This window comes from Notolepis coatsorum, assembly GCF_963971535.1.
Source record: "Notolepis coatsorum genome assembly, chromosome: 2".
Taxonomy (NCBI): Eukaryota; Metazoa; Chordata; class Actinopteri; order Aulopiformes; family Paralepididae; genus Notolepis; species Notolepis coatsorum.
Genome location: NC_140166.1, coordinates 223,296,886 through 223,320,624, shown reverse-complemented (window position 1 = coordinate 223,320,624; position 23,739 = coordinate 223,296,886). Strand labels below are relative to the sequence as shown.

The following is a 23,739-nucleotide window of genomic DNA, read 5'->3' as shown; positions in this document are numbered from 1 at the left end:
TTTTTTGCGTTGTCTGATTCTGAATGTATAACTTGCCTATGGTACCGTGACTTTCTTTTCCAGCGCGTACTGTGTTCTCATTTCCTTTCACTCGCATGAAACCAGCCGCGTCACCACAGGAAACTCTATTGTGATTGGACGTTTATGCACCTTGTTTAATGTGGGACTTGTAGTTTCTGAACTATTAACAGCGGAGCGTTTGTAATCTTCACTCGCACACTGCGAGTAAATGATTTTTTCGGTTCGCACACATTATTAGGGGCAAATACGAGGGAAATGCTCGCACTGTAGAGCATATATAAATAGTAAACTGTCGGGGGCTTTTCTTGCCCCCCTTAACTGATTTTAGAGGGCATTTGGTACATTTTCGAGGGCATTTTGCCCCAAGCCCCCGTTAATTTCGAACCCTGTGTGTGTGCCAGTGTTGTAGTCGAGTCACTAAATCTCGAGTCCGAGTCCAAGTCATCAAGGTTGAGTCCACTCCACTCAGCAGTCAAAGAGCTACAGTAAAGGTCTACAGTAAACATAAATGACAGTGGTCACCGTTTCAAAGGGAGTTTATTTATTGTATTTCCAAGCAATAAAAGGATGACGGCAGTCTACTATCTCTGATAGTCCTATCTCATAATAGCACCTTCCTTGCATATTCATTCCATTCTAGGGATTAATAGATATGAATTATTATTAATATCTTTCAAGAAAATAAGAAATGTTCTGTCCTTGGAATAGAAGCACACAATCCCAATGACTTGCTTTTAACCCTTTCCCTACCACACTACAGAAGGTTAACCTTTCACTACCACACTACAGAAGGTTAACCTTTCACTACCACACTACAGACGGTTACCCCTTGTCGGGTGGAAGTGAAAAGGGTTAACCATTTGGTAGTGTGGTAGTGAAAGGGTTATGGCATAACAACCAGTCAAAATTCAGTGTTCAGTAAGCAGGCCTTACTGCTTAATCATTTTCATCCAGGGGTGTTCTTTGGCCCTAAACACATGTAGGATATGATATGATATGATATGATACATTTATTTATATTGCGCCCCTCAACCAATAGTTACATCGGCCCGGGGCGCAGCCTGGGAAAGAAGAAAACAGAAAGACAGGAACACTAGAAAAACAGAAAAAATACATGCAGGCCAACCAAGCAGATAGAGAATGGAGTGGACGGACATAATACACCAGTCATACTACAACACAAAACTAGCGAATGGATTTTTTTATGGCGAAAAGTTGGGTTTTTGAGCATGGCCTTAAAAGTGCGTAGAGTGCTTGCATATATTTTATGCTTAGTGCGAGCTTGTTCCAGAGTTTCGGCACTGCAACTGCGAAAGCCCGAAACTCAACCCATGGTAGATTATGGGCCCTTGGCCTTCAACCCATGGTAGATATGGGCCCATGTCTAAAGTGAGGCCCTGATTGAACTGATTGTAACTGAACCTTTCACAGGCAGGCAGATGTGAAAGTGAGACCAGGAGTTGATATCAGTATGAACTACGAAGTTACTGTCCACTCAGCAAGTCGTCCAGATCAGGCTGTGAATAAAACCCTCTGAGAGGAACTGTGATAAAACATGGTTTATATACGTTGGGATACATTAACATGGGCTTAATATGAAAATAAACATATATACTAATACTAACATCCTCTCTTCTCCTCTCCTCTCCTCTCCACTTCTCTGCTCTCCTCTCCACTTATCTCCTCTCCTCTCATCTCTCCTCCCCTCTCCTCTCTTCTACTCCTCTCCACTCCTCTCTCCTCCTCTCTTCTCTCTTCCTCCTCTCCTCTCCTCTCTCTCCTCCTCATCTCTTTTCTTCTCCTCTTCTCCTTTCCTCCTCTCCTCTCCTCTCTCCTCCCCTCTCCTCTCCTCTCTCCTCCCCTCTCCTATCTTCTCCTCTCCTCTCTTCTACTCCTCTCTCCTATCCCCTCCTCTCCTCTCTTCTCTCCTTCTCTCCTCTCTTCTCCACTCCTCTCCTCTCCTCATCTCCCCTCCTTTCCTCTCCTCTCCCCTCCTCTCCTCATCTCATCTCTTCTCATTTACTCCTCATCTCCTCATCTCACCTCTTCTCCTCTACTCTCATCTCTCTCCTCCCCTCCTCATCTCTTCTCCTCTCCTCTCCTCTCTCCCCCTTTCCCCTCCTTTCCTCCTCTCCTCTCCTCATATCTTCTCTTCTCCCCTCTTCTCCTTTCCTCCGAGTCCTCCCCCCTCCTCTCCTCTCATTTCCTCCTCTCCTCTCATCTCCTCTCTCTCCTCCCCTCCTCATCTCATCTCTTCTCTTATCCTCTTCTCATTTCCTCCTCTCCTCCTCTCCCCTCCCCCTCCCCCTCCTCTCCTCATCTCCTCTCTTCTGCCTTCTTCCTCTCCTCTCCTCCCCTTCTCTCTTCTCTTCTCCTCTCTTCTCCTCCTATCCTCTCCTCTCCCCTCCTTTCATCTCATCGAATATCCTCTCCTCTCCCCTTCTTTCATCTCTTCTCTTCACCTCTCCTCTCCTCTCTACTCTCCTCATCTCCTTTCCTCCCTTCCTCTCCTCTCCTCTCCTCTCCTCTCTCCTCTCCTCTCCTCTCCTCTCCTCTCCTAGCGTGGGTCTATAATTAGCATCAGTTAGCTCTGGTTGTTATGAAGGGGTTTCCCAGGCCAGACAGAGCTCTGAGCAGCCAACCACTGCTGTGGCAAAAGAATGCCCCGTGCTAGAATGTGTCCTTCCAAGACACACACACACACACACACACACACACACACACACACACGCACACGCACACACACAGTGATGGAAATACCAGAATATGACAACACACACACACACACACCCCAACACATCTCATTCAACAGCACAAACCCATTACACACTCATGCCCCCCCCCCCACACACACACACACACACACACACACAGACATAAAGACCCATGTGCTTATGCATGTACAGACCCACACACACACACACACACACAGACTAGGGCTGCACGATTTTGGGAAATAATCGAATTGCGATTTTTCTGACAGATATTGCGATTGCGATTATATAATTTAAAAAATAATTAACAGCCCCACAGAGGTTTATTGTAAAATGCGGCTTGCATCCGGCCTACGCGGTGGGTCTTTTCAGAACACCGAGCCTGACAATGTTTCTTTTTACCTGGGAATCGATACCGGTACCTTTTTTTCTGTACTTTACTCTCCCTCTCTGAAGTCTAAACTTCACAACACACAATCTAAAACCCCTTACCTCCCTCTCCCAAACCGATCTTGTATCTCAATAGGACTTCCTGGTTAAACAAAAAAGAAATAAAAAAATTGCGTTTTTTTGTGTGTTGCGATTTGATAATTGCATCATTCCAAAAATCGCGATTTCGATTTTAAAATCGATTAATCGTGCAGCCCTAACACAGACCCACACGCACACACATAAAGACCCATGTGCTTATGCATGTACAGACCTGGACCCGCACACACGCACACACACCCTCACGTCCACTCTGTCGGAGCAGCTTGTAACCGGACCCCGATAGTGGTGTTCTGTGAGGTGTCGTGTTGCAACAGTAGAGTTGAGTTAGAGAGCGGCTCTAAACATAGACCATGACTCCACCGTGTGTGTGTGTGTGTGTGTGTGTGTGTGTGTGTGTGTGTGTGTGTGTGTGTGTGTGTGTGTGTGTGTGTGTGTGTGTGTGTGTGTGTGTGTGTGTGTGTGTGTGTGTGTGTGTGTGTGTGTGTGTGTGTGTGTGTGTGTGTGTGTGTGTGTGTGTGTGTGTGTGTGTGTGTGTGTGTGTATTTCCATCACTGTGTCTTAAGGGTATAAGTGTGTGTGTGTTTAGTTAATTTGGTGCTTTCCAACACTTAGTAATGCAAGCCCCGCCCAATAGCGTGTGTGTGTGTTAAAATGTTTAAATGTGTGTGTATCTTGTTACTTTGATGTATGTGTTTGCGTGTGCACGGATACTGTAGGTTTTAAACTATGAGTGAGTCAGTGAGTTTAAGTTTAAGTTTATTTGGATCCCCATTAGCCACAGCAGTGCATAACACGTAAAATACAGTTACAGACTTTATACACGTGACTCACACACATTCACATGGCATACAGACAAATTAAAACAACAATAAATACTCCTTATCAAATTCATAATACAATACAACAATACATACTCCTAATCAAATTCATAATACAATACAACAATACAGACTCCTAATCAATTCATAATACAATACAGCATAATATACAATTTAGCTTTTTCATACATTATCTATGTTCATATCAACCAATTATTCAATCTTCTAATAATATATCCATATCAGACACATACATTTGCATTTACATATATCCCTATCTCCTTATCAGACACATTTTTTGCGTACATACTATCTATTAGGGAATGTAAATTTATTTGGTTGAAAATGTTGTTTTACCAAGATTCTGATATGACATTTACACAGTGAGTGTGTGTCTATGCATATTTAATTACTAGTGTGTGTGTGTGTGTGTGTGTGTGTGTGTGTGTGTGTGTGTGTGTGGTGACAATTTAAAATCTTTAAATGCTAAAGATATGAGAACCAGTTCTCCAGCTGAGGACAGGAACTCTGTCAGAAGTCATTAACCCTGGCGGTTAGGTGGCCGAGCGGAGATTGCGTTCGTCACCAACCCCGGAGCTGTGAGCTGGATTCGCCTGTTCGAATCCAGCTCACAGCTCCGGGGTTGTCACCAGCTTGGCTGGCCGTCTGCACTAATACAATTGGCTGTATTAGAGGGTGGGAGAAGCTGGCGGGGTGGGTCCGGGTCGTTGTAAACAGCGACTCCTACAGTTCGGTCGGGGCGCCTGCTAAGCGCGGATAGGACTTGAGGGGGATAGTGTGATCCTTCCACATGCTACGCCCTCTCGATGAGAATCCGCGCTGCCAGGTGAAAAGAAGCGGTGATTGGCTGGACGTGTGTCGGAGGAAGCACGTGATAGCCTCCACTCTCCCAGATGATCTGACTGTGGGGGGTAAGTGCGCAGCGACCAGGAAGGGATTGGGAATTGGCATACGACTAACATTGGGATGGGAGAAAAATCGGAGGAAAATGGAGGGGGAAAAAGATCAAAAAAAAAAAAAAAAAAAGTCATTAACCCTTTTACAACCACACTACAGAAGGTTAACCCCTTGGCGGCTAGGTGGCGCAGTGGGCAAGGCGCTCGCCACCAACGCAGGAGATGCTGGGTTCGAGCCCAGCTCTCGGCGTTGCTACCAGCTTGGCTGGTCGTTCATACTAATACAATTGGCAGTATTAGCGGGTGGGAAGCTGGTGGGTGGGGATCGGACATTGTGGACTGTGACTCCTACAGGTCGGTTGGTGCGCCTGCGCAGCAGAATCAGGAAGCGACGGGGGCGGCGTGTCCCTCCCACGCAGACCCTCGCCGCTGAGAGATTGCGCTGTTCAGGTGGGAAGATGCGACGGCTGCCTCCTCGAGTACCGGAGGGGACGCGTGATGCAAGGCTTCGTCCACATTGCAGCCGGCTGGTGGGAGGCATGGCCTAACAACGTTCGAGACAGGGGAGGGGAGAATTGGACGATACGAAATTGGGATGGGAGAAAAAAAATAGAAATGGGGAGAAAAAGTAGATAAAAAAAAAGAAGGTTAACCCTTTTACAACCACACTACCAAAGGGTTGACCCTTTCACTTTGACAATACAGAAGGTTAACCCTTTCACTGCCACACGACAAAGGATCAACCCTTTCACAACCACACTACAGAAGGTTAACCCTTTCACAACCACACTACAGAAGGTTAACCCTTTCACAACCACAATACCAAAGGGTTGACCCTTTCACTGCGACAATACAGAAGGTTAACCCTTTCACTGCCACACGACAAAGGATCTACCCTTTCACAACCACACTACAGAAGGTTAACCCTTTCACAACCACACTACATAAGGTTAACCCTTTCACAACCACACTACAGAAGGTTAACCCTTTCACAACCACACTACCAAAGGGTTAACCCTTTCACTGCGACAATACAGAAGGTTAACCCTTTCACTGCCACACGACAAAGGATCAACCCTTTCACAACCACACTACAGAAGGTTAACCCTTTCACAACCACACTACAGAAGGTAACCCTTTCACAACCACACTACCAAAGGGTTAACCCTTTCACTGCGACAATACAGAAGGTTAACCCTTTCACTGCCACACGACAACGGATCAACCATTTCACAACCGCATTACAGCAGGTTAACCCTTTCACTACCACACTACAGACGTTTAAGTATGGTAGTGAAAGGGTTAACCTTCTGTAGTGTGGTTGTGAAAGGGTAGATCCTTTGTCGTGTGGCAGTGAAAGGGTTAACCTTCTGTATTGTCGCAGTGAAAGGGTCAACCCTTTGGTAGTGTGGTAGTAAAAGGGCTGACCTGTCTGTAGTGTGGTAGTGAAAGGGTTGACCTGTCTGTAGTGTGGTTGTGAAAGGGTTAACCTTCTGTAGTGTGGTAGTGAAAGGGTTAAGGGAATAGTTCTGTCCGTACAGGCTGAGAGAGACGTTTACTCCACAGTGTGCACAAAGCAGATCTCTGGACAGTATAGACTTAGACTATTAGTCTGGGGATGATCTTAGATATCAGCACAATGTTTCTAAATCATTGTTCTATGAGAGACTGTTCTACGTGTGACACAAGCTGCTGTGACTCATGATGACGGGTTACATGTGACAGGAATTTAGCATGTCTATTTTTATCATGCACATCTTATGTCTTCTTATTACCTGTTATTATTATTGTCTATTTTATTATTAGTATTATTGCACAATCGATGCGGACATGACCACCCGCATAATGTGACAAATAAACCCCTTGAATCTTGAATATGTTGTGAGGAAAAAATCACTACCCTGGTCTAGGGGTGTAACGGTACAGTGAAGTCACGGTACGGTAAGTTACGGTACAGTGAAGTCACGGTACGGTACACGTTTTCGGTACAGTGGGGGAAAGTTTGGCTTTCTATGTTCCACTCAGGGGTGATGTAGTGTGCAGTAACTAATTGTACTTGTAGGGCTGTCAACGAATATTCTATATTGAAATTAATAATCGACTTGTAAAAACATTACATAATAATAATAATTATATTAGATTGCGGAAAAAACAGCCCCCGGTGGTCGGTCGTTAGTGGTTACTGGTTAACATACCGTTGTATTAGTTCGGTACACTACACAGCCGTTCGGTACGGTACGGTACACACTGAAACGGTTCCGTACGGATACGTGTACCTTTACACCCCTAGTGGTCTGTCAGCTCAGTACCACAAGTAACCCTAACTGGTCTGTCTTGTAACCATCTCTCCTCTCTTCTCTCCTCTCCTCTCCTCTCCTCTCCTCTCCTCTCCTCTCCTCTCCTCTCCTTTCCTCTCCTCTCCTCTCCTCTCATCTCCTCTCCTCTCCTCTCCTCTCCTCTCCTCTCCTCTCCTCTCCTCTCTCCTCTCTCCTCTCTCCTCTCCTCTCCTCTTTTCTCCTCTCCTCTCCTCTCCTCTCCTTTCCTCTCCTCTCCTCTCCTCTCCTCTCCTCTCCTCTCCTCTCCTCTCCTCTCCTCTCTCTCCTCTCTCCTCTCTCCTCTCTCCTCTCCTCTCCTCTTTTCTCCTCTCCTCTCCTCTCCTCTTTTCTCCTCCTCTTTTCTCCTCTCTCCTCTCCTCTCCTCTCCTCTCCCCTCCCCTCCCCTCCCCTCTCCTCTCCTCTCCTCTCCTCTCCTCTCCTCTCCTCTCCTCTCCTCTCCTCTCCTCTCCTCTCCTCTCCTCTCCTCTCCTCTCCTCTCCTCTCCTCTCCCCTCCCCTCTTCTCTTCTCTCCTCTTCTCTCCTCTTCCCTCCTCTCCTCTTCCCTCCTCCCCTCTCCTCTCCTCTCCTCTCCTCTCCTCTCCTCTCCTCTCCTCCCCTCTCCTCTCCTCCCCTCCCCTCCCCTCTCCTCTCCTCCTCTCCTCTCCTCTCCTCTCCTCTCCTCTCCCCTCCTCTCCTCTCCTCTCCTCTCCTCTCCTCTCCTCTCCTCTCCCCTCCTCTCCTCTCCTCTCCTCTCCTCTCCTCTCCTCTCCTCTCCTCTCCTCTCCCCTCCCCTCCCCTCCCCTCTACTTCTCTCCTCTCCTCTCCTCCAGGTCATGTCAGCAGGACAGAGTGGTGATGGGAGGGAGGTGCAGATCCCCCTCCAGCACGTGGCGCCCTCCCTGGCCACGCCCCTGTCCTTGGTCCCTCCCCTCCCCCCACCCCCCCATCGCCCGAGCAACCCCTGGCCACCCAGCGACCCGCCCGGTCCCCAAGGTAATTCAAACAGAAGGGTGACTCGTCAGACAGAATGTGTCTACAATTTAAATATTACATCTAGCTTGATCTCAAGAAGGTGCTGAACGAGCTCGGTGAACGAAATCCCTCCGAGCTCAATGTTAGCATGGTGTTTTTCACCGTCAAAGATTAAATGAAAAATTACATTCCCTGAGGTCCATAGATGTCCCCTAGATACTCTCTCTGAAATTGGAGGTTCTCCCTTCCCTTGGAATGTTTAAACGTATAATTTCAGACCATTGTGTGACTACCCTTTTTTTATTTATTTTTTACTTTTTCTCCTCCTATTTTTCTTGTATTTTCCTCCCATCCCAATTTCTAGTTGTTATGCCAATTCCCCCCTCCCCTTCCTGGTTGTTGCGTGCATGTGCCCCCTACTTGCCGGTCTAGGGAGCCCTGAAGTCTATCACATGCTTCCTCCGATACATAGGAGACAGCCAGCAGCCTCTTTTCACCTGGCAGCGAGGACTCTCATTGGGTGAGTGTAACGTGTGGGAGGGGCACACTACCTCACCCAGATCCCTTCCTCGCTGTGCAGGCGCCCTGACCGACCTGTAGGAGTCGCTGTTTACAACGACCAGGACCCACCCCACCGGCTTCCCTCCCGCTGACAATTGTGTCAGTATGACGACCGGCCCAAGCCGGAGGCACCGCTGACAGCCGGATTTGATACCAGTGTCTCTGCGGTGGTAGACAGACGCTTAGTCCGCTGCGCTACCCGGCCACCCCCATTGTGTGACTACCTGTAACTGTTTGAGCTGATCTTTTAAAATTATTTGAATTTTTTTTTTAATTTTTACTCTGGTGTTTAAATTTCTGTGAATTACGAGTGAGTTTGTATTATGTACCGTTTACATTTTGTACAATCGTCGTTTCTGTAGAACCTCAGGGGAAACCTCAGAGGCTTACGATTTTAAATAAGGATTGAAATGAAAAAGAAGAAAAAAATTAAAAATACCAATAACATGCACATTATTAGGCAGATTTGTTTCTGAAAATAAGGCTGCAGCTTTTAAGAGGTTAACATGCCTCAGAGTGGGCTTTTGTCTCCCACCCAGTGGACCCGGGCTTCCTGCCGCTCCACGGAGGCTTCAGGGACCACTTCCTGTTGACCCCCGAGGCCAAGTACTGCTGCGAGGCGTGCGGCCTGGTGCTCTGCCAGCCGCGGCAGACGGAGTGCGGCCACCGCTTCTGTGAGACCTGCATCGGTGACCTGCTGAGGTACGACGAGGCGCTCCCACGGTGGGCGTGTTGGAACTAGGGACGCTCCATGTTGGCTTTTTTACCGATACCGATATTGTCCAACTCTTAATTTCCGATACCGATATCAACCGATACCGATATATATGCAGGGTTTCCCCCCAATTTTTTTAATAATTTCAGGTAATTAACATTACATATCTCTTGTTGTGGAATTAACACAACATTATGCATACTTTTGACAATAAATAAAATCTGAATTTGTTCTTACTTGCTTGCCTGGGTAAATAAAGGTTATAGAAATGTAAAAAAAAAACTTTGAAAACCGATACAGATATTTTCCGATATCACATTTTAATGCCAATATCGGCCGATAATATCGGTAGGCCGATAATATCGGACATCCCTAGTTAAAACCCTTTCACTGCCACACTACATAAGGTTAACCCTTTACTGTCACACTACACCTCAATGCACACAATTGTTAGGTTTAGGTTAGGTTTACTTTATTTGATTAAGGGGGTACAGCGTACATTAATAAAACATTTTACAGATGTAAATGCACCCAATTTTAGCCAACATGCTCATTTCCATTGGCAGTCCCCCTGCCAGAAGGTACAGGCTAAAATCCTGTGTGAAAAATTGTTAGCAATAAAAACACTCTCCTCTCCTCTCCTCTCCTCTCCTCTCCTCTCCTCTCCTCTCCTCTCCTCTCCTCTCCTCTCCTCTCCTCTCCTCTCCTCTTCTCTCCTCTCCTCTCCTCTTCTCTCTCTATAGTAAATCTAGCCCGGTATGCCCTGCAGACATGGAGCCTCTGTTCAAAGACAAGGTGATAATACGTGTGTGTGTGAGTGAGAGTGTGTGTAACCAGTGTAGATCTATTAATCCCTGTGTTGTCACATGCGTGTAGATCGATTAATCCCAGTGTTGTCACATGTAGATCTATTAATCCCTGTGTTGTCACATGTAGATCTATTAATCCCTGTGTTGTCACATGCGTGTAGATATTTGAATCCCTGTGTTGTCACATGCGTGTAGATATTTGAATCCCTGTGTTGTCACATGCGTGTAGATCTTTTAATCCCTGTGTTGTCACATGCGTGTAGATCTATTAATCCCTGTGTTGTCACATGCGTGTAGATCTATTAATCCCTGTGTTGTCACATGTGTGTAGATATTTTAATCCCTGTGTTGTCACATGTGTGTAGATATTTTAATCCCTGTGTTGTCACATGCGTGTAGATATTTTAATCCCTGTGTTGTCACATGCGTGTAGATATATTAATCCCTGTGTTGTCACATGCGTGTATATATTTTAATCCCTGTGTTGTCACATGCGTGTATATATTTTAATCCCTGTGTTGTCACATGCGTGTAGATATATTAATCCCTGTGTTGTCACATGCGTGTAGATATATTAATCCCTGTGTTGTCACATGCGTGTATATATTTTAATCCCTGTGTTGTCACACGCGTGTAGATCTTCCGTGACGTGTGCTGCCACAGGGAGATCATGGCACTGAAGGTTTACTGCCGCAGCGAGGCCAATGGTTGCCTGGAGCAGATGAGCCTCCACCAGATCATGGTGAGAACACGCAACATGCAACACGCAACACGCAACATGCAACATGCAACATGCAACACTCAACACTCAACACGCAACACTCAGGTAAACAAAACATACAATTTATAAAATCATATTAAAATCAAGAGCCCACCCTAAAGACAATAGAAATTAATAAATAAAGAATATAGTATTCTTTGTCTATGTAAAATAAAAACAAGAAATCTTCTAGAAAAAAAGAAAGAAAAATACATATATATACATATTATATGTATTCACACACAGATCAGCCTATTACCTATAGACAAAACAAAACAATCAATAAGTCCTGCTATTCACTCATTCACAAATTCTCCAGCTTTCCTACAAGTCCTAAGCTGCACATAGATGTCTCCACCAGGGGGCTCCACCTCAAACACTCCCCCTCAGTCCACCTCGTACCTTAAAGGTACTTACCGCTCACATAGTGTTCCAACAGTCCTCTTGTTAAAGGTACTTACCGCTCACATAGTGTTCCAACAGTCCTCTTGTTAAAGGTACTTACCGCTCACATAGTGTTCCAACAGTCCTCTTGTTAAAGGTACTTACCTGCTCACATAGTGTTTCTCCATAGTTTCTCCATAGAGCTCCATTATACTTTTAGTCAGGGGAGTGCCATGGTTTCTCCATAGAGCTCCATTATACTTTTAGTCAGGGTAGTGCCATGGTTTCTCCATAGAGCTCCATTATACTTTTAGTCAGGGGAGTGCCATGGTTTCTCCATAGAGCTCCATTACACGTTTAGTCAGGGGAGTACCATGGTTTCTCCATAGAGCTCCATTGTACTTTTAGTCGGGGAGTGCCATGGTTTCTCCATATAGCTCCATTATACTTTTAGTCAGGAGAGAGTGCCATGGTTTCTCCATAGAGCTCCATTATACTTTTAGTCAGGAGAGAGTGCCATGGTTTCTCCATAGAGCTCCATTATACTTTTAGTCAGGAGAGTGTCATGGTTTCTCCATAGAGCTCCATTATACTTTTAGTCAGGAGAGAGTGCCATGGTTTCTCCATAGAGCTCCATTGTACTTTTAGTCAGGAGAGAGTGTCATGGTTTCTCCATAGAGCTCCATTATACTTTTAGTCAGGAGAGAGTGCCATGGTTTCTCCATAGAGCTCCATTGTACTTTTAGTCAGGGGAGTGCCATGGTTTCTCCATAGAACCCTGGTGTACTTTTATAGCGCTGCAAGCTCAACGCAGGTAGGGGGGGGGGGGGGGACTAAGTCATGTGATTCAGCAGGTATTGCTGATTGGCTCGAACACGGTATGTGTAAAAACTGTTTAGAAATCTGTCTATATGTTTCTAAGTAATATTAGCCACAACTGTGCTTAATGACAGGAGTGGTATCATCAATTTATTTATTTAATATTCTGTCAGGAATCATTGAGAATTAAAAGGGCCTTCAGCGATTGCAATGGTATATCATAAATACTATATAAAGGAACACGCCAACATTTTGCCTCCACCAGACCTAGGTGCTCAGCAGTCTGATGGAGGTTGGCACGAAGCTACCTAAGCCCCTTTTATTCAGTGTTGAAGCTCTGTATCGACGGCCCGAGGGCATTAGTTAGTAATGGGTGTGAAGGGTGTGTGTTGTCCTCAACTATTTGAGAGGCCTTTTTAACTGTCCGTTTCTTGTGGATACTGCTGAGTGGCTCCTGGTCCTTCCCAATGATCTTGCCGCTACATTTACCCCTCCCTTTATACATTGTCTCTCTGTCTCTCTGTCCATCCCTCTGTCCGTCCCGCTCTGCAGGACCACCTGAACGTGTGTCCGTACTTCGAGGTCCCGTGTCCGCTGGGCAAGTGCAAGGAGAGGATGATGAGGAAGGACATCCCGGACCACCTGAGCTGGAAGTGTAAACACAGAGAGACCACCTGTGAATACTGCATGCACAAGATGGCCCTCACAGAGCTGCAGGTGAGAGAGACCACCTGTGAATACTGCATGCACAAGATGGCCCTCACAGAGCTGCAGGTGAGAGAGACCACCTGTGAATACTGCATGCACAAGATGGCCCTCACAGAGCTGCAGGTGAGAGAGACCACCTGTGAATACTGCATGATGCACAAGATGGCCCTCACAGAGCTGCAGGTGAGAGAGACCACCTGTGAATACTGCATGATGCACAAGATGGCCCTCACAGAGCTGCAGGTGAGGGAGACCACCTGTGAATACTGCATGATGCACAAGATGGCCCTCACAGAGCTGCAGGTGAGAGAGACCACCTGTGAATACTGCATGATGCACAAGATGGCCCTCACAGAGCTGCAGGTGAGAGAGACCACCTGTGAATACTGCATGATGCACAAGATGGCCCTCACAGAGCTGCAGCTGCGCTAGAGACACTATATCGCGATATATATCGCCTCGCTTACAGTATCGCAGTATTAGGGCTGTACCGAATAGTTCGAAGCTTCGTTCATAATGTTGACATTCGAATTCTAAATCAACATTTGAATTACATTTTTTTTATTAAAATTATTATTATTATTATTATTATTATTATTTTTAAACCAATGGGGTTTTTCTTCCCAGTTGCAGATAAAGATTATGCTACACTAATATTATAGTATTATACTATTATAGTATATGACTCATCATAAAAATGTTGATAAAACATTTATCATAAATGATGTAGCCTAGTGTCTGCATCCGCTCGGCGCTCCATCAAGACGTCACCATCACTTTCGTACCAACCGTGCCCTTATTGGATTATTTATGTTGATGAAACTGATGAGTTATAGAAAGTTGATTTCATAAAAAAATACTAATTTGATCAGATGAATCACTTTATTCAAATTGAGGATTTAGTTTGAGGATATTTATAAAAAAATATATATATATATATATTTTTTTTTTGGGGGAGTACGTCATAAAATATGACGACAAACATTCGAAGCTTCGTTCGAATACTTCAATAGAAGCTTTGAATGTTAAAAAAATGACATTCGGTACAGCCCTACCGTAGCTCCTGTATTCTTGCCGATACACAGTAGAGGGCAGCAAAATCACCATGTGTCTAGTTACTCTTTAAATCTTCTTAAAGCTCCGTAGTAAAATCTCGGAAGCAGCCTTGACATGGACATTTACTTTAACACACTTCTCTCTTTCTAAGAAGCATGCACACGAACACTATCTCTCCCTCTCTCTCCGTCTCTCTTTTTATTATACACACACACACACACACACACACACACACACACACACACACACACACACACACACTTTTAAGTATTTAAAAACAGCCAATCAAATCCCCGTCAATGGAAAATTAACCCGCCCATACCCATGCTGATTAGTCCTTGTGCAAGACTAGAAATTATGATGCATGCATGATGTATGCTTGGTTTCATTCCAGCCTTGCCTAAACACCAGCTGATGATTTCACTAATTGGCTCACTAACTCACCTGGTGCAATGTGTAGTTATTATGAAAACTTGGCCCACGATGGAATGAGTTTGAGACCCCTGGTCTATCCCTTGCAATAAAAAATTAAAAAAAAGTTTGTACTTTTACTTTCTAGTACTTAAGTACATTCCAAAGTAGAAACGTTTTGACTTTTACTCAAGTGTGTTTTTAGCCAGATACTCTGACTTTTACTTGAGTAGGATTTTGAGACGGTACCCATACATTAACTTAAGTATAATTTCTGGGTACTTTTTACACCCCTGGCCCATCACACACTATGCCCCCCCCCTTTCTATTACACACAAATGCATAGACTTAAACTTGTACACACACATAGCCTTCCATCTACGCCATTCCCTTATAGCCTGTACATCATATCTATAACTCATATTATGTACATCAATGCTCCACTTATTTGATCCACTATCATGTATAAATACTTTGTTAGCTCGTCATTCTGCAGAGATCTAGACCAGGGTACATTCTAACCTGTGTTAGATTACAGTCGGATTAGCCTGTTGTTGATCGCTATCCTCCGCCTTCCTCGCCTCTCCTGGCTATCTCTGCGTCGTGCGTTGTTAGTAGTTCATGGCGGCAATCATTTGGTGGAATTCTCACCCCCACTGGCTAAAACACCGTCTCTATTCCCCGTTGCATCCAGAAAATAACGTAAGTGGAGTCGTCATTTCATATCGGAAGGCTGGTTTATTTGCATAAAGAAAGGTCTTGTACAGAATGAAACAAATTGAAAGTCTTTAGAGGGGCGGCTAAGTGGCACAGTGGGCAAGGCGCTCGCCACTAAAGCAGGAGATGCTGGGTTCAAGCCCAGCTCTCGGCGTTGCTTCCGGCTTGGCTGGTCGTTCATACTAATACAATTGGCAGTATTAGGGGGTGGGAAAGCCGGTGGGTGGGGATCGGACGTTGTGGACAGCGACTCCTACAGGTCGGTTGGTGCGCCTGTACAGCAGAATCAGGAAGCAACGGGGGCAGCGTGAGCCTCCCACGCGTTACTCCTCGCTGTTGAGAGATCGCGCTGTGCAGGTTCCAATGATCTCCTCGGAAAAGCACATAGCTTAGGAGTCTCTCTCTCTCTCTCTCTCTCTCTCTGTCTCCCTCTGTCTCTCTCTCTCCCTCTTTCTCTCTCCCTCTCCCTCTCTGTCTGTCTCTCTCTCTCTCTGTCGCCCTCTCTCTGTCTCTCTCTCTCCCTCTCTCTCTCCCTCTTCCTCTCCCTCTCTGTCTCCGTCTGTCTGTCTCTCTCTCTCTCTCTCTCTCTCTCTCTCTCTCTCTCTCTCTCTCTCTCTCTCTCTCTCTCCCTCTCTGTCTCCCTCTCTCCCTCCCTCTCCCTCTCCCTCTCTCTCTCTCCCTCTCTCTCTCTCTCTCTCTCTCTCTCTCTCTCTCTCTCTCTCTCTCTCTCTCTCTCTCTCTCTCAAATGGGCTTTATTGACATGGGAAACATACGTTTACATTGCCAAACAAAACAATCAAACAGAGAAAACAAAAGAAATCAGTACATTACAGAAGGAATTTCTTGTACAGTCTTTATGGTGGTTGTATTCCGTTGGATGTCCTTTTCTTGTCACAGCAGCTCACAAATCTTGCTGCTGTGTTTGCACATTCTTGTATTTCTCCCAGTAGGTGTGGGAGTTTTGAGTTATTGTCCATGTTTTCAAAGTCTCTTTGGGTGTTTGCAATTTGTGGGAAGTATATGTCTCTGATGTCTTGGTATAGTGGGCAGGTTGTTAAGAAGTGGAGCTCGGTTTCCACCGCTTCTTGTGTGCAGTGGGTGCACAGTCTGTCTTCTCCTGGGAGTAGGGATGGGTATCGTTAGGATTTTATCGATACTACTACTCTTATCGATACTGCTTAACGGTTCGGTACTTTATCGATACTCTTATCGGTTCTTTTTGGTTATTTTTTTGCAAGAAAAAAAGACAATTAATTAAGAACAGAATCAACATTGCTTTATTATTTATAAATACAACTTTATAAATAAGTATTATAAATAAATATAATTTCTTCAGCAACAGCAGCAGCAATGTTCTTTTATATAACTTTATAAATAAATATAATAAATTAATATAATTTCTTCAGCAACAGCAGCAACAATGTTTTAAATGTGTCTGACTCTGAATTATAGACTTTTTATAATAAACAACAAATGCAAAAGGCTAACAGAACTGTGACACTCGTTCACCCTATCCTCTGTCATCCTTCCTCTAGCTGCTAGGGAGAAAGGACTTTGGGTGGTGGAGGGAGGTAGAGGGAGGATGTGTGGTGGCCCTGGGCTCACTGGGCTGGGACATGGTGGCTGACGCCTCAGCTTGACGATCTATAAAAAGTTTAGATTGTAGTATTTGTAGCTAAACAATTGTTTTGTTTATTAGCCTATTTGTAATAATTTGTTATTAGCCTAGGCAACTCCGTATCTTGGCTTACGGCTGCAGTGGATGCAGATGGAACACTGCGCCAAGGCAGTCGAATACGCGCATTTCTGCACACTAATATCATGTTTTGCCAACAGATGTTTTGATAAATTGATTTGCTCGTATTGCCACCCTTACTGGCAAATGTTTTGTTGCACTTGTGGCAACGTGCATTGTCGGCATTGACCCTTGTAAAGTATATCCATACTTTAGAACGCTTCGCTCTATCCGCCATGATCACGACTCAGTGCATGCAGAGCTGCTGTCTGTGTGCAGCGCTAGCACTTTCATTAAGGAGTACCCGTATGTAGTACCCGTATGTCTATGTGTAGCACTAGCGAGCGACTCGCGAGGAGTGTGTGTAATAATTGACTCGCTGGCTGCGGCTCGCTTCTCGTGCAGAGACAGAGAGAGGATCGTTCGCAACTTTTAAATAATAATAATAATAATAATAATTTCTCTAGAGTATCGATAGCAGTACCGAGGACGTCAGAGCTTATAAATACTCCGGTATTTTCTAATATAGTACCGGTTCCCGTTTAAAACCGGGGTCCGGGGGGCATCCCTACCTGGGAGAGTCTGTTCCTAGTCAAGGATCTCCTTAGTTTTGGATCAGTCACAGTGTTCAGGTAGTCTGCCACTGTGTACTCTCTGTTTAGGGCCAAATAGCATTCCAATTTGCTCTGGTTTTGGGTTGATTCTTTCCATGTGTCAGATAGTTTTCTTTTTGTTTTCTTATAATTTAATTTAGTCCAGTGTGGTTTCTGTCTGGTGGCTCTGTTTGTGAGCAGAGTCCCAGAACCATCTGGCTGAGTGGGAATCTCTCTATGGTCTCTCTGTGGGTGAGGGCTTTGTTGTGGAGTGTGTCTGGGTCGCTTTCTTTTAGGTGATTGTGGAATTTGAATGCTCTTTTTTTTAATTTTGATGATTAGTGGGTATCTTCCTAGTTCTGCTCTGCATGCATTATTTGGTGTTTTCCGTTGGGTGCGGAGGATGGATTTGCAAAATTCTGCATGCAGAGAATTCTCTCTCTCTCTCTCTCTCTCTCTCTCTCTCTCTCTGTGTCTACGCTGAGGAATGCCGACCTTGACCAGCTCCGCCTAGGCGACCCGCACCACTATCTTTCTCTCTCCTGCGTTGTTTTGACTCCGTCCCTGGCTACTTGGCACCTATCTCGTCACCCTAGCAGCTGCTTTGACCCATATCTCTCTCCCCTCCACACGGGCCCAGAACCCATACAGAACAGATTCAGTCTTAAATTCTAAACACAATGAAAAGGTGTTTACCTAGTACTGTACGTACTTCACGTACTTTCTCCTGTTATGATCATAATGAAAACAAGCGATATCTTCCATCTTGCACCTCCTCCGTGTTGCAGCACGTCATTCTGTCAGTAAACTCTATCCTCCATCAAAGACTCGGTTTGTCCGTCTCCATGAATAATTTGGTCAAATTATTCCACGTCAAGGCTTCACAGATTGTGTGTGTGTGTGTGTGTGTGTGTGTGTGTGTGTGTGTGTGTGTGTGTGTGTGTGTGTGTGTGTGTGTGTGTGTGTGTGTGTGTGTGTGTGTGTGTGTGTGTGTGTGTGTGTGTGTGTGTGTGTGTGTGTGTGTGTGTGTGTGTGTGTGTGTGTGTGTGTGTGTGTGTGTGTGTGTGTGTGTGTGTGTGTGTGTGTGTGTGTGTGTGTGTGTGTGTGTGTGTGTGTGTGTGTGAGAGAGAGAGTGTGAAAACGTCTACCTATCCACCTCTATTTGACCCCACTCCCAAATATGTTCCAACACCCACTTTGAATCTAGCCGTCATGGGTTGTTGATCTGTGAGAGAGTTTCATATTGCTAGACTAATTTTAGGTCGGCTGCCTTCCCACAGTCTACCCTTATAACTCTGTATGATAGCGATGTACATCATTAATACTGTATAGGGGTGTAAATATTTGACCCCACAACGATTCGATTCGATTACGATTCTTCAGGCAACGATTCAATGCATCATGAAATCTCTTAATTTGACCACGATGCGATTCGATTCGATTAAATTAATATTCGATCAGTTAATTCCCCCAAAAATGTTGAATACACAAATGTGGCTGGGGGAACTGATTCACTCAGCATGAATGGACTATAGGTCAATAATAGGGGTGTAAATATTTGAACCCACTTGGATTCGATTACGATTCTTCAGACAACGATTCAATATTCATTTGACCACGATTCGATGCATTTCGACCTTAGGATCGATGCATTGCGATTAGGGATGGGTACCGAATTCGGTACTTTTGAGTTACCGAACCGAAACACGTCGGTACTACTGAGTATCGATTCAAGTGAGATACAGAGATTCTTTTTATTTATACTTTTTTTTATACTTTTTCTTTTGCCTTTTTTCTTTTCATGTCAACGTTCACACGCACAATATATGCCTACCTAGGATTTGACTTGATTCAACAACAAAGCAGTCGGAGCAATGACAAGCCGAAAACTGTCGAAATTGTAGTTATTTGAAGTTTGGATTTTTTTTTCACGACTGAGGTAGGTAAATAAAATTTCTTGAGACTAAAGTACCGAAAAAAGGTACCGTTGGGTACCGGTATCGATTCACAGGTACCGGTACCGTATCGGTTCAAATGTGAAAGGTACCCATCCCTAATTGCGATGCATTGTTACACCCCTAATACTGTATATATCGTATATATTTATTTTTATTTACAGTATATATATTTATCCACACTTGTCTGGATATACCAGCATATATTTGTGTTTACATACCTACTATATCTATATCTGTACATATCCCTTACCTTAACCTCCCTTACTTTAATACTGTAACACTGTACATACAGTACATGAGATTAGCATTATTACTCAGTAGTGATTGATTGATTATCTTATTTTTATTTTTGTGTCATGCACACAAAATGCCCAAACCCTCATGGGTTTTATAAGACACCAAAACTACTGTTGTCGTGTTCCATTATTACACTACAATTCATTATAGCGTGTCCTATATGCTCTGTAAATACTATGTACAGATACCGAGATGGCACACCATGTACCTGTTTATTGCACTGTTGTTTTTATTGGATTCTATTAATATGTTGTACCACTGTATTTTTATTGGATTTTATTATATGTTGTACCACTGTATTGCACATCGTCGCGGGCAAGACCAGCCGCATTTCATTGTATACCTGTATGCCGTGACAATTAAAACTATTGACTTGACTTGATTATTTAAATACGAATTACGTGAATACAGATTACAGCTCGGCCTTCAACAAAGTATTCTGCCTTCTCTCCCATGAGGCTTGACAAATTAAATCTGCTACAGAAAAAGGTTCCCTTCCTGAAGCACGACTCGAGTTGTTCATATTCATCCTGCTCAAGAAAATCAAGATAAATGGAGGACATTTTACTAAAAAGTACTTCCCTTACGTCCTCGTAGACGAGACAAACAAAGAATGAACCTCATTCCCAATGTCACCTACAGTAGCTCACACACCAAACAAAGGCTGTATTTATTCACTTATATATTATTCCAGTTTAATCACTTCATACATTGTATATTGTTTTTGCACTCGACTGTTACCTTGCACTCTAGATGCCAACTTCTTTTCGCCGTGCTGTACTTGTGCCGTGCGATGCCGATTTGAATCTAATCTAATCTAGTTTTGCTTTTGTTTAGTTAAAGATGGAAACGAGGAAGATGATTCAGTAGAGGGATCCCCTGAAGACCACAGTTACAGTTACTGTGGTTGTGTTTGTCCCACACTGTCTCACCTGAAGACACAAATAAAGTACTTATAGACCACAGAAATAATGGTACATTATGTACGTTATGTTATAGCCATAAGTAATATACTATTTACATTGCATATCGCGGTATAAGTCCAAAACAAACGGAGCGACCGGGAGTCAAACTAACAGTGATTGTGGTCTTGGACGAGTGCTCTCACCACTAGACTAAACCCACCCACCCGCCCTGATACAAACACAGCAATACCATTAACTTTAATGGTTATGGTTTAGATAGAAGGTTAGGGTTATGGTTAGTTTAAGGTAACAGTGTGGTTAAGGTTATGGTTAGTTTAACCTCTTAAGCCCTAGCCATATTTTCTGAAAATGTGCCTAAAAGTACATACCCAAGTAAATGGCAGATTGCCCCACTTCTACAAGGTCCATTTGCATGTTCTTGGTATCTAGGGACATCTATGGACCTCAGGGAACGTATTCCCAGTGTCAGAAATATTGTGTCTGTTACTAGGCTTGAGTAAATTGTAATGAACCAAAGGAGAATATAAGTTTTGACGGTGAATGACACCATGCTAATATTGACCACTGAGCTCATTCAGCACCTTCTTGAGATCAAGTGTACAAACAAATCTAAGCAAATAAATAAAGGGAAGATTTACTGAATTTTTCCTGTGGTCGATAAGTACTTTATTTACATACCGTAATTCCTCTAATAGTAACCGGTATTCAATTAAAAACCGGGTCTCTATTAATGACCGGGTGCGCTGTTGAGCTAAGCAATTATAAGCCGGCCTCCTAATACAAGCCGGGTTTCATGTATATTAGAGTTATTGTTGTTATATGCTGGCCTGGCTGTGCAGTAAATACCATATAATGGTATGGTGTTAATGTTTACCAAGAGAGTAAGCCTACCTCAGAATTGTATAAAACGAAGTTATTATTATTATTATTATTATTATTATTATTATTGGAATAATCTTTTTGCTGAAAATTTTAAAGTAATCGCGGGCGATCTATTATTATTATTATTATTATTATTATTATTATTATTATTATTATTATTATTATTATTATTATTATTATTATTATTATTATTATTATTATTATTATTATTATTATTATTATTATACCAGTATTGTGATTGCACTATTTTACTTTATTTAACTTTTTTTGACCACCTGTAATTGCACTGTTTACTACCGTATTTCATACAGTACTTGCTTGATTTCAATAAATGAACCCAGTACATTTTACTGGGTTCAAACTGACACAAAATGTTGATTTATTCATTATGATCTGTTTGAAAATTAGAAATATAGGCCTCTCTCTTATACATGCCTCCTCCTAATACAAGCCTGGTATCCGCTACAGTTGAAACAAATACAAGCCGGGGTTACTATTAGAGGAATTACGGTATTTTAAGCGAGATCGGGCTGGTTTGTCGACATGCTGTAGCTTTTCTGCTAGAATGTTGTTTATATTTCCCCTCTCTGTGTTTGATGTTTCAGAAACACAAGGAGACCGTGTGTCCGGCGTTCCCCGTCACCTGCCCCAACCACTGCTCCTTCTCCACCCTGCTGAGGAGCGAGGTAAGATCACATCCCTAACCCCGTCACCTGCCCCAACCACTGCTCCTTCTCCACCCTGCTGAGGAGCGAGGTAAGATCACATCCCTAACCCCGTCACCTGCCCCAACCACTGCTCCTTCTCCACCCTGCTGAGGAGCGAGGTAAGATCACATCCCTAACCCCGTCACCTGCCCCAACCACTGCTCCTTCTCCACCCTGCTGAGGAGCGAGGTAAGATCACATCCCTAACCCCGTCACCTGCCCCAACCACTGCTCCTTCTCCACCCTGCTGAGGAGCGAGGTAAGATCACATCCCTAACCCCGTCACCTGCCCCAACCACTGCTCCTTCTCCACCCTGCTGAGGAGCGAGGTAAGATCACATCCCTAACCCTGTCACCTGCCCCAACCACTGTCTATCTGCCTGCATGTTAGCCTAGCTTAGCACAATGAAGGGAAGCGGACATGGCCGGTTAGCCTTCGGGAGAGGTGTTAGTTGGACAATGCCTAGGCTAACCGGCCATGTCCGCTTCCATTCATTGTGCTAAGCTAGGCTAACGTGCAGCCAGATAGCTTTCTACTGAACACACAGAGAGGAAACTGGTCTCTATCTTCTTGTCTCTCTCTGGAGAAGACGGTAAGCTAATTTCCCCAAAATGTTGCCGTGTTCTTTTAAGAGGAATTGGAAATATTTCTCATGAATGAAATTAATGAATGAATGAAACTGGACTTGAAAAAGAAGTCTTTATTTGTTGCACACATTGCTACATTGGCATGCAGCGAACACACACACACACACACACACACACACACACACACACACACACACACACACACACACACATGCATAGGAACACACACAAAATTTCGCTGATGAAATGTCCTCTCTGTGCTCGACCAATCCCATCATCCTTAAGATAACATGTTCCTTTATTGATCCCCTTGGGGGAAATTCATGCATCATAGCAGCATGGGGGGGGGGGAGGGGGGGAGGGAGGGGGGAGGGGAGGTACAGGTAGTAGACGACATGATACAGGTCATACAATTATAGTACAGTGGAGAAGTAAGAAATTAAAATAGAATAAAAATAGGCAGTGTAGCAATATAACAATATAATCAACTAATTATATTAATTAGATTTATCTTTTTTTTTATTGGAAGAATTAGTACATATTTATACATTTCAGTTATCAAAATTATACAACTTCCATTTCCTTCCTCATTCCTATCCCCTAATCCCACCCATCCCACCCAGTGAGGGCGACGACAAACGTACATGAAAAAAAAAAAAAAAAAAAAAAAATAGACATTTAAATAATTAAACAAAAGTACAGATGTGGCAGACAAAGCTACGCAAAAGAAAAATGAAGTCAAATTAAAATAAAACAAGGATAAAACAGAGATATTTTTATATATACATACCGTAATAATAATATATAATATAAGTGTTACTCTCCATTTTAGTAGCGTAATTTCCAGATGGTAAAACAAATAA

General features: G+C 43.8%; 1 protein-coding gene across 2 annotated transcripts in view; it reads left to right on the top strand.

The window, feature by feature from the left end:
* Nucleotides 1-23,739, top strand: part of traf3 (TNF receptor-associated factor 3) — a 92,037-nt gene that overhangs the window by 38,091 nt on the left and 30,207 nt on the right. The window contains exons 2-7 of one of the 2 annotated variants that reach the window (XM_084307388.1): nt 8,108-8,270; nt 9,350-9,512; nt 10,269-10,320; nt 10,972-11,076; nt 12,850-13,014; nt 22,187-22,267. In XM_084307388.1, the coding sequence (XP_084163514.1) occupies nt 8,111-8,270; nt 9,350-9,512; nt 10,269-10,320; nt 10,972-11,076; nt 12,850-13,014; nt 22,187-22,267 (726 nt within the window). In that variant the 5' untranslated portion in view covers nt 8,108-8,110. Of the gene's footprint in view, nt 1-8,107; nt 8,271-9,325; nt 9,513-10,268; nt 10,321-10,971; nt 11,077-12,849; nt 13,015-22,186; nt 22,268-23,739 lie in introns of both variants that reach the window. The other variant, XM_084307387.1, reaches the window with a different exon arrangement.